Source organism: Nannospalax galili, unplaced genomic scaffold, assembly GCF_000622305.1.
Source record: "Nannospalax galili isolate Female #2095 unplaced genomic scaffold, S.galili_v1.0 scaffold517, whole genome shotgun sequence".
Lineage (NCBI taxonomy): Eukaryota > Metazoa > Chordata > Mammalia > Rodentia > Spalacidae > Nannospalax > Nannospalax galili.
Genome location: NW_008340098.1, coordinates 1,057,210 through 1,071,301, shown reverse-complemented (window position 1 = coordinate 1,071,301; position 14,092 = coordinate 1,057,210). Strand labels below are relative to the sequence as shown.

General features: G+C 46.1%; 2 protein-coding genes across 3 annotated transcripts in view; both read right to left on the bottom strand.

The window, feature by feature from the left end:
* Cenpa (centromere protein A) overlaps window positions 1-5,966 on the bottom strand; it is a 14,460-nt gene extending 8,494 nt beyond the window's left edge. For both annotated transcript variants that reach the window (XM_008835076.3, XM_029564465.1), the window contains exon 1: window positions 5,754-5,966. In XM_008835076.3, coding sequence (XP_008833298.1) covers window positions 5,754-5,820 — 67 coding nt within the window. In that variant the 5' untranslated portion in view covers window positions 5,821-5,966. The remainder of the gene's footprint in view (window positions 1-5,753) is intronic.
* Window positions 5,967-11,251: 5,285 nt separating this feature from the next.
* The window catches only part of Slc35f6 (solute carrier family 35 member F6), a 14,806-nt gene continuing 11,965 nt past the window's right edge, over window positions 11,252-14,092 (bottom strand). Inside the window, exon 6 of the mRNA XM_008835011.3 lies at window positions 11,252-13,409. Coding sequence (XP_008833233.1) covers window positions 12,937-13,409 — 473 coding nt within the window. The 3' untranslated portion in view covers window positions 11,252-12,936. The remainder of the gene's footprint in view (window positions 13,410-14,092) is intronic.

Genomic DNA, 14,092 nt, shown 5'->3' with positions numbered 1-14,092 from the left:
AGAGCCATATATGAAGCTGCTGTCCCCCCGCAACCCCACAGGTTTAAACCAGGCGACTGGGTCTTCATCCGCAGACACCAATGGAAAAATCTCGAGCCAAGATGGAAGGGCCCCTTCGTGATCCTCTTGAGGACTCCCACCGCACTCAAAGTGGACGGTGTCGCAGCTTGGGTGCACTACTCCCATGTAAAACCTGCCAACCCGTTTGCAGTCCCAGAGGATTACAGGGGAGACACCTGGAAGGCATCCCCACACCCTTCGAATCCATTCAAGCTCCGCATCCGACAAGACTCTTCCTGCTAACCTGTCTATTGTTGACATTGAACTGCTTATCAGCTGATGGCACCTTTCCTGCAAGTAACAAAAATCCCCATATGCCCCGTAGCATGATCCCCCCAGATACCTGTGAGCTGGCCGACCAGAACCCATGACTGGGTTCCCCAGTTACAAGACAAGGGGGGAATGTAGAACCCTGAGACCCTCTTCATTCACTGGCTACCCCCCAATCCCTCCAGACCCTGACTAATTGCTCTTTTAGTTTCTGTAAAATGCTTGGCTGCTGCTTTAGACATGCCTAGACATGCCCTGACCCCCCCTCCGCTATTCCCCCCTCCTCCAGGAAATTTCAAGCCCGGGCATGAAAACTGCCCTATAAGGTAAAAACGGAGACTCCTGGCCCCACAGATAACAGTCAGCACATTGCACAGCCCTGAGAATAGCACCTACCAATAAGAAACTTCCAGGGCTGCATCTTATACATCCAATCGGTTTAAAATTATGTTGGCGCACGCGGGCTCCTTGAACCAACCAAAATGTATCTTCGGTATCCCCCTCCTCTCTTTGTCTAAAACCTATAAAAGGCTCCACTCTCCCTTACTCTGGGCTCTCAGCACGGATCCGTTGAGTTGGTGAAGTCTGAGAACCCGAGCTTAAGCCCGAATAAACCATAAACCTTTGCTTTTGCATTTTGGTGTGTTGGGTCCTCGGTGGTCTTTTTGGGGTCCAGTGGATGAGGTACAACACCACCTGTCCTTGTGACATAGGCTGTTCAACCTAGGCCAACGCAGTGGGGAGCAGTCGTTAATGGGATGGCTGGTGCAAGGTTTTAAAGATACATGGTCATCACCCATGGAAACTCCCATGATTAACAGGGGCTGGAGGACTATAAAGGAGGGACAGGCATTACTGAGAGAACTAGGTATGAGAAAAGCAATAAATGGTGCCCAGTTCACTGCGCCAGATAAAACTGTGTTCACCAGAGACATAAAGGAAAGCTTAATTCAACTGGGACCTTGAGACTGATATAGACCTTTAATGGTTTTGCTAAGCACTTTAATGGGACAGGATCTTTGTAAAGTGAGAGAGGCTTTAGCAGATCTAAGTGACTCTGACCAGTGTGTAAATTATGTCTGTAGAATAACAGAACGCCCTATGAGAGATATAAAAAAGACCAGACAGAAGAAACGGTCCATCTGGGTTACTCAAAGACAGATGTGGCAAGACTTATGTCGAGCCCAAATTCCCAAAGAAAAATTGATAGAACACCAAATTCAGTACTAAGGAGTTTCTGGAAGGCTTTAAATCCAGAAAAACAGTTTACAAAAGACATTCAGAGGATAAAAACTGTCCCGGGGTGGTTAAGGATCCCCAAAGATTAAATAAGGTACATTTCTCTCCTGATAAAGGCTATGCTAGGGGTGGAGGAAGTTTTTCCTACCAGGCCTCCCCCAGCAGCCAGGTATGGTCAATGGTGAGAAGACAGATATGGCTACAGTCAGGAGGCAGTCTCAGGGCCTGCCTGACTCAGGGAACTAACAGGTGCAGTGGGGACAAGAGAAACCCCCTGCCTCCTTAGCTAGGTGCAGGGTCAGGCAACTGGAGCCAACACCTGTAAGTGTATCAAGGATAAAAGAATACAAAGAGACTCCATGTAAGATCCCCAGAATGTGGAATGACTCCAAAGGGATAACTAAAGATAGTAATGAACTAACCAAATTAATGCCTCTTACCCATGCTATGGTACCTAAGAGATCTATAGAGAAAGCAATTAGCACGAATAGATAAAACCTTTTCATGCTGTTAGACCTTGCCTATGATTGATTTAATATATGATGCTAACCTTTGAGTGTTTTATAGATGTGAAAACCATTTGAAAGATACCTGAAGAAACAAAGCCCAGCTATAGCTGTAAGATTCTTGGGAGTTTTATGGTTGGGTAAGATAAAAACAGAGGCTCCCAAAACTATACAACTGTTAAGGAAAACTACACCAGGGGTGGGTTTCCCCCCTATGAGCTGTTGATCAGAGAGAGATCCTAAAGCTCCTCAAATTCACCAAGGCTATTGCCACTAATGTCAGTTGTACACTAGAAAGGTCAGTAAGGCCATGTTGCTGAAGATACTGCATGATGTGAGCATGGGAGAAGAGATGGAGCTGAGACTAAGCCAAAAACTCCACGCCACTGTATGGATGGCTTTCATAGTGCCAGAAGGCATTATGCAGATGGCTGCGGAAGAAAGGATCCCCTATGATTCTACTCAACAATGGACCCCGAGTGCTGCACATTATGGACATGGCAAGCAATGCCTGCTAGTGCAATAATGGCTGGATTAACATACGTACAACTGACAAATTTCTAATTGGGTAAGGCCCCGCTCCTAGGGGTGGAACACACATCTATTACTATACACCAGGCCAACCCTGTGTCAGGAAGGTTACACGCCCAGACAGAAAGCCACTGCAAGTATACTGTTTAATGAATATGGTACAACTACTGGGATATCTTCTAGATATTCATGTTTGTTTAGATGTGTTTGCTTCCTTCCATTTGTCTTCATAGTAGGGGAAACACCACTGAAACAGATCAGCAGCCATGTCTTGAAGACGAATGATGGGGGGGCCCAAGAGACACTATCTCACCATGATACAAGAAATTCTTGTAAGAAATGGTGGAAAGTTTGTAAGAGCCAGAGGAAAGGGGTGGACTATAGCCTGGAAACCACTCATTCCTCCGAAAAGCGTGAGCACAGGGCACCCTGGGAAGAAGGGTGGAGCTGAGCTGCCAGCAGAGCGAGCAGAGGCAAGATTGGAACAGGAAAAGGAAGTGTGTGACCACTGGGGCGAAAGGTGGAGGTGTCCTGCAGGCATGGAAGTGAGAAGGGGCATCCACAGATGGTGGGGTGAGACCAAGACTGTGGGAGGGGATGGAATGTCGCTGTCTCTTTGTAAGTCCTCCCTCCCTATCATATAAACCACACGAAAACCAAGATAAAAGTGTGATATGTTGGTTTGTCCACCCGTGTCAGGAGCACGAGACCCTGAGAGAGTGAGAGCGGGTCAACAGAGAGTGGGAAGGAGAAAATTTAGTGGGACAGGTGAGTAGAAAGAGGAGTGGCTACTTAGGAGGCTTCTACCCTAGGGTGGTGGGGAGGGTGGAGATAGGCTGGCAGCTTAGTCCAGGCTGATGAGAAATTAAGTATGCAATTTGAAGGGAGACTTGCTTCGACTTGCATTTGATTCTATATGGGGTCAGAAGAAAGGAACATCTGACACTTTTCTGGCTTGAACAGCTAGGTATGTAGATGTACCATTTACTGAAATGAAGAGGCTAGAGGAGAGTAATCAGAAGTTCAGCTTTTGATGGATTACTTTGACAAATCCTTAGATTTAGCATGCAGGTAGAAAGGCAGGTAGATTTTTTTTTTCCTTTCCTTTTCTTTCTTTTAAAGACAATCTCGGTATAGCCCAGATGGTCCTCCAAGTCACTCTCCTGTCTCGGCCTCCCTCCCAAGTACTGGGATTCTACTGTACCCAGGTAAATATATGGATCTGAGTTGCCAATGTATAGGTAAGTGGTACTATGAGCAGTACTTAAGAGACACAGGAATGATGAAATCACTGGAGAAGGTCACCAAGGAAGTTCAATATCATGGAGCTGGAAGAGGTGTCACAGGCAGTCGAGGAATACCAAGGAGGAACTACCAGGGCACTTGGTGTCATAGATGCCAAGGGAACAAAACAAAAATGTTACAAGGAGAAAGTGGTCCACTGTGTTGCATGCTTCTGAGACAGAGGAACAAAGACATGTCCATAGGTTTGACAACTTTCACATTGTTGAAAGCATGAATATGAAAATAGCTGGTGGTCCTGACAGTAGTTCAAGTGAACTAGGAGTAGAGGTAGCAACTGTGGGGGCTAGACTTAGAGTGGGATGAATGAAGGGTGACTGAGAAGTGAGGAAACAATGTACGGAGACATAAATCTGGATAGATGTGGTAGCACACACCTGTAATCCTGGAGACTGAAGCAGGAGGACCTGAGTTCTAGTTCTTTCTAAGTACACATGAAGGGAAGAGAGAAAAGAGGAGCCCAGGGAAGGGGTGGTCATCAAGGAAGCACCTCTACTCATTGTCTTCAGAGTCTAAGTATGGAATACATTTGCCTACGCCAATGTAAGGCATTTGGATTGACTTCTAAGTGTCAATCCAACAAAGTCCCTTTCAGGGCAAAAGGAAGATACAACCAAGAGTCCACATAGAAGGAAGAGTAGCTTCTGAAAGGAAAGGGCCACCTAGGCAAAGCTACCAACAGCTAAGAATGAGTGGGACGACTAGGGGTGACGGAAGAGGGAGAAGGTGGTCCTGAGTCTTTATTGCTCTCACAGTACTAGTCATAGGGCCTCATTAAACTATTTGATAAGAAATAAGATGCACAAACATGCAAAAAGAAGACTCCAAAGTCACTATCTACAGATCAAATAACAGACTGCTGAGAGATTCCAACTGAAGCAACAGAAAGACTGTTAGGATTAATAGAGAGTTCAGCAGAATGGATGTAAACGTTTATGTTTAGTAAAAAAACCTACCTGCAAAAGCAACATCTAAAAGTACCCTTTAATATACTTCTTCCCTGTTCTTAGCTATGTAGCATCACTTAGAAGGCAAGTAAAGCTATCAGTACAGTTCAAGCCTTTGACACCCCTCACCCATCAGCTGGGTATCTAGAACTTCCCCAGGGACACAGGCTTGGGAAGGGAGAAAAGTGGGTGCAGTAGAGGGTCACACACTTAAGGAAAAGAGAACCTGAGTGTGACACCTCCTAAGAACAGGACTGTTGTTTAAAATGACCATGAAAACTAAGCACTTGGAATTGAAAAAAAAAAGATATGGGGGTGGGTAAGACCCCTTTCCTAGCATGCATGGAGGAACCCTGGGTTCCAACTCTAGCACTGCAAATATTAAAAAGGTACAAATAAGCCAGGCCTGATGGTACAGGACTGCAATCTCAGTTACATGTGAGGCTGGAACAGGGGGAATCTCAAGTTCAAGACCAGCCTGGGCAACTTAAGAGAGATGATGTCTCAAAATAAAGTTAAAAGGCCATGGTGGTAGGGAATGTAGTTAAATTGTCATCGAGGCTGCCTAGCAAATACAAAGCCCTGGGGTTGGATCCCTGGCATAAACAGGGCTAGGGGGCGAAGACCTGTTAATTCTAGTACGTAGAAGGTAGAGGCCGGAGAACCAGAAGTTCAAGGTCATCCTCAGCTATATAGCAAATTCCAGGTTAGTTTGAGTTACATAAGACTCTGTCTCAAACAAACAGACAAGCCCCCCTCCTCTTCCCAACTTTAAGAACCAAATGTGTGGCCCTACTGTTTTCTGACTGGCAGTAAAATGGACATAGCATCATCCTCGTTAGTGGCAAGTCATGGCAAGGAAGCCCTACGTACTTCCGGCTGCACAAAAGGCCCTTACCTGAGGGCCCCGGGGCCGGGGTGGCGCTGCGCCTCCTCGGGGTCTCCCGCTTGCGGCGCGGGCCCATGGCGGGTTCTTAGGCCACAGCCGGCAACGAGAACCGCGCAGAGTCGGCAGACAGCGTGTGTCAGGGCCACCGGCGCTCGACAGCCAGCGATTTCACCTTTGGTTCAAATAGCCCGCCTCGCCCAGGCCGTCCTCGGCGTTTTTTAAAACCCGGAGGGGAAACTCCCAGTGGCTGATTCTGGAACGTCAGGAATGGAGTGACTGCCGGAAGAACCAATGGGAATGCAATGGGCACTTGGCAGACGTGAGGGAGGCGGGGCCTTCTTTCCCTTTGCCTGCTGGGAGTTGTTGTTCTTACCGCTGTGGAACTTCCTCTGGTGCCCTCTGGTCAAACAGAAAGTTCAAAAGGCCGGCGAGATGGCTCAGCGGTTAAGAGCAATGGCTGCTCTTGCAGAGAACCTGGTTAAGATTCTCAGCACCCACATGGTAGCTAACAGTAGTCTATAACTCCAATTCAGGGTCCCAGCACTCAGGAGGCAGAGGTAGGCGGATCTCTGCGAGTTGAAGGCCAGCCTGGTCTACATAGTGAGTTCCAGGATAGCTGGGGCTACAGGGCGACCGTGTCTCAAAAAGACCAAAAAAAAAAAAAAAAAAAAAAAGAATTTAAAGAAAAGCCAGGCATAGAGGAGCACACCTTTAATCCCAGCACTTGGGAGGCAGAGGCAGGTGGATCTCTGTGAGGTCAAGACCAGCTGAGTCTACATAGTGAGTTCCAGGCCAGCTGAGGAACAAAAAGGGTCCTTATCTCAAAAAGACCAAAAGTAAGTAAATAAAGGAAGGAGGGAGGGAAGGAAGGAAGGAAGGAAGGAAGGAAGGAAGGAAGGAAGGAAGGAAGGAAGGAAGGAAGGAAGGAAGGAAAGGAAGGAAGAGAAAGAGAAAGAAAGAAAAGGGATAGCTCAGTTCTGAAGATGGAGGTGGTACCTTTGTGGAACATCATCATCTAGGCAAATGACTACCCTCAAAATTTTGTTTTCCTAGCAATGCTGAGGTGGCTTTAAAAATGAGACAGCCAGGTGTGGTGGTGTACCCCCTTAATTCCAGCACTCCTGAGGCAAAGGTAGGTGGATCTCTGTGAGTTCCAGGCCAGCTGGGGCTATGTAGTGGGACCCTAGATCCAAAGCAATAATAAAATAAGTAGAAATATAAAATTAAAATTACAACGAGGAATGTGGCAACCTCATAAGGCACCTGTGACCCTCTTGAGATCCGCCAGCAAATAGGATTGGGAGGCCAGTTTAACTGCCTGAACTTTACAGATGAGGATAGCCAGGATGCCAGGGTCTGAAGAGAATGTCTTAGAGGGCAGGCACCAGCATTGTTCTTGAATCATGCTGTTGAATATAGTGGCATAACTGTCCCAAGAAAATGGGCTCTTCCCTTTCTCCTGGGAGTAATATGAATTTAGTCATGTCTATGTAATTAGAATAAGGAGAATTTCAATTTCCTCCTTTTACTTTTATGAATTTTCTAAATGTTCTACAATGAACATGTACTCTAATCAGGAAAATCCCTATATAATCAGTGGTTTCATGGAAGCTCTGTGCAACACTGAGAATATTAAAATGGTACAGCTGATATGAGAAAAGTGTCATGGTTTGAATCTGAAATGTCCTCCAAAGCTCATGAGTTGAAGGCTTGGTTCCCAGTGAGGTCATGTTCAGGGGTGGAGACTTTGGGTGATATTTAAATCATAAGGGCTCTGAACTCATCAGAGGGTTAATCCGTGATAGAGTCATACCTTAATGACTTTTAGGGGAGGAGTGTGTTATGTAAAGGAGCTCTCTTTGCTTCCTAGCCATCATGAGGTGAGCAGCTTTGCTCCACCATGTACTCCCTGCCATGATGCTATCTCAACATTGGCCTACAAACAGCAGAGCCAATTGACCATGGGCTAAAACCTCTGAAACTAAAAGCCAAAATAAAACTCTCTTATTTTAAGAACATCTTCTTAGGTATGTTGGAACTGAAATGGCAAAACTAACTCCATTTTGTTCTAGCTGACTTTTACTTTATCCTGTTTTTGTTTAGATATTCCTACTGTAACCAGCCAGGCAGAATATTTCATGCGGGGAGTACACTGTTTCTACAATACTGAGAAACTTATATGTAGCCAGGTAGCATGTCCAAGTAGCACATCCTCCATCCCAGCCTAACTGAAACTTATTGCTAACTGGAAATCTCATTGTTAATTGACCTGCCCCTGGTTTGGTTTAACCATGGTGATATTATATAACTATGGTTATTGGATTTACCCCTGGCATGAGGTATGTGTTTTTAAGCTTTGTAAACCCTGCCCTCCTTCTCCTTGGGGTTGAGAGTTCTTTTGGGCATTAGCCCCTTCTCTTAATACCAGCTATTAATAAAGGACTCTTAATTCGACTATTGCTATGTGGCATTCCTCTGTGCATCTTGCTTGGTATTACAGACACAGAAACAGAAAGCTGAGTTAAAAAAAAATTGTATGGTGATCGCCCAAAAAGATTAAATATAGAGGGACTAGGAGTATAGCTTAGTGATAGAGCACTTGCTTAGTACACGAGGCTCTAGTTTTTATTCCTATCACACACAGACACACACACACACACACACACACACACACACATACCCCTCAAAAAGGAGGGGTGATGGTACACACCTGTAATCCCAACTACTTGAGAGGCCAAGGTAGGAGGACGAAAAGTTTGAGGCCTGCCTGAGTTAGCTGGGACAAGTTAGGGGGAACTTGTCTCAAAATACAAGCTTTTTAAAAGGATTGAGCTTGTACATGGTGTATTCCTTAAATCCCAGCACTTGGCAGGTAGAAACAGGTGACTTGCTGCAAGTTTGAGGCCAGCTTGGCCTACATAATGATTTCCAGGCTAGCCAGGGCAATGTGGTAAGATCTTATCTCAAAACAAACAAAAATCAACTAGTCAACCAAAAAGCCAATCAGTCAATCAAACAAACAAAACCCCAATGATATGGGGCTACAGCGATAGCTCAGTGGTTAAGCACACTGGCTACTCTTGCAGAGGACCCAGGTTTGGTTCCCAGCACCCACATGGTGACTAACGACCATGTGTAGCTCCAGTTCCAGGGGATTCAACACCCTCTTCTGACCTCTTTGGGCACTCATATACATGTAGGCATTACACTCACACACATAAAATAAAATTAATAAAATATTAAAACATGATATATGTGTCCAAGGGCCAGGCAAGGGAAACCTCCTTTCGAATTGTTGATCAGGATAGACCAAGAACTTGAAGAGTCCAAGACCCTATTACTGAAGACATCACACACTTCAGATACAGAACTTAGAGGACTCGAGCTGGAACTGACCTGGAAGCCTCCTCCCTGAGGACTAGCTCTCACAGTAGAAGAAGCAATCAATAGTCCTACCCAGCTGTAATGACAATGTCTGGCCCAGCAAAATAACTATTGATGCAATAGTGGCACTTTTATCTTGGGGGTGATCAACAGCTGTCTAATTGAACTTAAGACCTCAATAAGAGAGCATTCATGCCTGATACTGTGAACTTAGCCAAATACTCATGGCTGGAGAAGTCATAGCCCCTAGAGGAGAACCTACTACAGTCATGTTCCTAAACCAAGGTAATTTATTGCTATATTCTAAATACTTATCCTTATGTTCACAGATAAACGTAGCTGTCACCATTCATCAAAGAAGATTCTTTTTCCAACAGGTGGAGACTATTACAGAGTTCCACAAGGGGTAAAAATTCAGAGAATATGTGACCATGGGGTGCTTGGCCCAAATTGATACATCTACAATGCAAACTTTACACCTAAGGCTCAGGGAACATTGTGGAATAGGGAGGTGGAAAGATTGTAAGAGCATAGGACGCCTGCTGCCCCTGGAGGGGGAGCACAGGTGTCTGAGGCAGGCTGAGATGTTTGATGGTTAATCTTGTCTACTTGATTGGATCTAGAATCAACTAAGATACTTATCTCTAGGTGGGCATTTCCAGGAAGAATTAACTGAGGAAGATTCTCTTTCAAAGGGCATGGCACCTTCCATGCACAGCAGACATAAAGAGGTCCAAGAAAAAAAGCAATGCCATTTGACTGCCTGCCTTGCCTCCTTGCTGGCGGGTGTGTCTACCCCATTACTGCTGCTGCCATCATCCTCTGCTGACATTGGGACCCAGCTTCTTCAGGCTTCCAATGTAGACTGAAGAACAGGGGCTCTCCAGGCATTGTCCTGGCCTTCAGCACCAGAATGGGACTGCTGAGTCATCTGGCCTTAGGGCCCGAGGTGCTACTGGGTTCTCAACCTCTCAGTGTATAGAGACAGTCACTGTTGGACTACACAGCCCATATCCTATAAGCCAATATAATAAACCCCTTTGTAATCTATTTTTATTTTATTGGTTCTGTTCCTCTAGAGAACCTTGATGAATACAGAATAAAACTCCTGGCCTAAGTACTCATCCTGCTCACGCAGTACTAAGGGACTGCACTGACTGGTAGTTCCTGCAGGCACGCAGGGGACAAAGCAGCTGTTTTAGGCTAGAGACTTGTACCAAATCCGTGTGTGGTTCTGGTTGAAGAGTGGGGGGCACACCATGGGGCAAGGCCAGAGAAGCACTGACTCAGCGGACTCCATTTCCCTGTCTAAAAACAAATTTTTGGCAAGAACAGTAACAACTTAAAAAAAAAATTTTTTTAAATATTATTTTTATGTGTATGTGTGTACTGCCTGCATGTAGGTAAGTGTACCCGTGTCGTGCAATGCCTGTGGAGGGCAGAAGAGGCTGTCGCATCCTCTGGAGCTGGAATTACGGACAGTTGTTAGCTGCCATGTGGGTGCTAGGATTCGAACCCTGGTCTTCTGTAAGAACAGCCAGTGTTCTTAACTGCTGAGCCATCTCTCCAGCCCAGTAACATAAACTTTTAAGGTTACACACAATTTCCTGCTGATCTTGGGGTTTAAAAGCACATGGTCAGCAGGGCATGGCGGCACACACCTGTTTAGCATGCAGCCCATGGTAGGCTCTAGTCTGTCCATCTACAGCAGGATGGGATGGGCAAGGAAACAGGACATCTGGTACTGCCTGTAACTGGCTGTGACCTTGGGGAAGTCCTTTCCACTCTGGGCTATAGTGACTTTTAAAAAAGTTTATTATTATTGTGTGTGTATATGTGTGGGTGTGCATGTATAACGACATGTGTGTGAAGGTCAGAGGGCAATTTTCAGAAGTTGGTTCTCTTCTTGTACTGTGGGTTCTGGGGTTTGAACTCAAGTTACCCGGCTTGCACAGTAAGTACTTTTACATGCTGAGTCATTTTGCCAGTCTTAGGCTGTCATGTATTCATCTGAATTCACAGGGGAGTTGGTGAGTCTTGTGCTTTTAGCACTCCAATGTTCTAGATGTCATTCGTGGGTCCCTCTCATGCCTCTTCCCTTTTGTTAAAAGAAAGTACAATACTGACAATTTTCCATTTCTTGTTAAAAATAAAGTCTGAAACAACATTCTAGGGCATCAGTTTTGTTTTGTTTTTGACAAGACAGCTGCCACACTGTCCCACCATTCCCAATACATGGGCACTGAGTCCTCATTTCCTTCTCCCTGTGACATACACTGTAGTCCAGAGAAGCTTGGGTCCCTGGGCTCAGAGTTGGAGTAAAGGAGAGGTCCCTCCCTTGACACACAGTGAGAATCTGCTGGAATCATTCACAATCTATTTTTAAAAGGTATTAGTGTTTAGTTTCATGACTGAGCTGCCACTCAGCCATTCCTATAAGCAGTACTGGAATTAAGGAGTATAAGTGCTCTGGGGCTCCTGCTGCCAGCTCTTCTATTCAGGGTGGGAGAACCTTCAGGGCAACAGTATGCCAAGCATTTAGCCCAGTCACAGCAATCTACCTGGAAGATCCACAGAGACTCATGGTAGTGGGACATACAAGTCAGACAAACCAGGCTGGCTGGACACTGGCATGTCATTTAACCTTCAGGGAAGGTCAGGGCTTCTCCCTCTGTACCCATCTCTGAAGCTGTCATGTAATAAGGAGTGAGGGTTAAGCATGTAACCCAATGCTGGAAATGCCAGATTACTCCACATGGAAGAATCTGGGCAAGTCCAGCATCCTGGCAGGGTCTATGTAGCCAGGCTGCTGGGGTGAGACTGTAAATCACACCATCTCTAGGTCCCGCTAAACACAAAGTCATGCAGCTGCCTGGACCAGGACCCTGAAGTCATCCAATAGAGCTGATAGCTAGAGACAGACTCCTCTTGCCAAACAAACTACAACTTTGGGCTTTAGTTTCCTCACCTTAAAATGGAAGCTGTTGGGTATGGTGGCACATTCCTTTAATTTCAGCACCTAGGAGGTTGAGGAAAGGGGATTGATTTTGAAGCCAGCCTGGGCTATACAGGGAGTTGAATGCCAGGGCTATATAGCAAGACCCTGCCTTAAAAAACAAAACAGGAAGTTCGTGAATTTCAAGTGGTGCCTGGATTTCCCCTGTATGTAGTCTTTCCAAGGCAGTGTGAAGGAGACAATATCAAAACAGCCACCAGGGTGGGGTGGTGGGCTTAAAGGTGCCACTCCTCTTTTCTCAGGCTAATGACAATTAGAGGCCCACAGAATGCTGGGGCCAGAAGGTACCAAGGGCCATGGTGTGGACACCTGTGCTCCAGAGCTGACAGATCTGGTGCACACAGAGTCTGCAGCCAAGTCTGAGCTGGAACCCTGTTGTTTAGACAACATAACTCTTAGTTTTGATTTGAGCCTGTTCACTGACTTCTTTGTAGCTGTGATCCATAAGCTAGATAATATATCATGACAAGTTAATGTATGACACAGAAATACTAAGGTGGTAAATTCCTGCCATTCAAGTTCACAATTTAGCTTCAGTGCAGGAGAAAGACCTAGGAGGGCTGGGGGTTGTTGTTACACTTGGGCCTGTGGGGGCCAGGTTCCAACATTACAGGCCCCAGCAAGAAAAGAGGACCTGGCTGTCCTGTCATCTTCTCTGGCAGCAGTTGCCCTGGGGGACCACTAGGGAGGGTCAGGGCAAGGCTTGGGAAATGGGCACTTATTGCCCACCAGTCTGCATGGTCTCAGCCTCAGAGGAAAGGAGCATCTGGTAGCAGAGGCCCCATCGTAAGCTCAGCTGGAGTCATTGATGGGAATCCGGCTATCACCCAGCAGTCTCTCTTGTTCACCCTCCTGGGTAGGGGGGCGGCAGCCCCTGGACAGGCAGGCTAGCAGTGGGTGGTGCAGCCCATTGTAGAGGGCGGTGCCTGAGAGGAGGATGATGAAGCCAAGGATTTGCAGTGGGTGGAAGGCCTCCCAGCCCAGCGCCAGGCTCAGGGCCCAGATGACCACAGTGCGCAAACTGTCCAACACCATGCGAGTGGTGGCACTCAGTTCCTTGGTGACACTGATGCCTGCAAAGTTGAAGAAGGCAATGCTGCTAATGTTGCCCAGCAGCGCCAGGGCAATCAGGGGCTGTCTGCCCACCTGGCAGAAGGCATCCAGGGCATCTTCCAGTGTCCCTTGAGGATTTCCACTGAAGGAGCCAGCTGGAATGTAGTACATGGGCACGAGGAGCAGGGAGAGGATCACAAAGCCGAAGAGGCCTGGAGGAAGCAAGGAAGTGAGTATATCACATTTTCTACCCTGCTTAGGGCATCCCACTCCTGGGAACTATCCCTTGACTTCTCTTCAGGAAATTTGGGTCTGTACATCGGGCCCTGGCTCTCTTCCTCTTTGACTCAAAGACTTTTGGCCAGATCAAGAATAAGAAATAACATTTTATATTGTAACCCAGCAGAGGTGTGCCCAGGCACCCATGTATGTACACATGTGTATTACAATTCTAAGACAAGAGCTATCCATTACATCCTGTACAGTGCTTACTAACATTCAAAGTCTATTTTCACTTAAGAGAGAAAAAGCTGGGTGTGGTGCCGCACACCTTTAATCCCAGCACTTGGGTGGCAGAGGCAGGCGAATCTCTGTGAGTTTGAGGCCAGCCTGGTCTACATAGTGAGTTCCAAGCCAGCTGGGGCTATAGGGAGACCTTGTCTCAAAAAACATCCCCCTTCCCAAAAAAAAAAGACCAAAAAAATTGTACTTTATTCTTAATAAAGAAATAAAGATAATCTTATGTTTACTTTAGGGGTTCTATTAAACTTTTCATTAGACAAATATGAAATATTTTAAGGTGATTTCATGAATCATTTCCCAGAAGATTGTTTCCTGTGTCCTGTCTTGTTAGAAGATACAAATGTTTATTCTTTGCTGTTATAACTTTCAGATG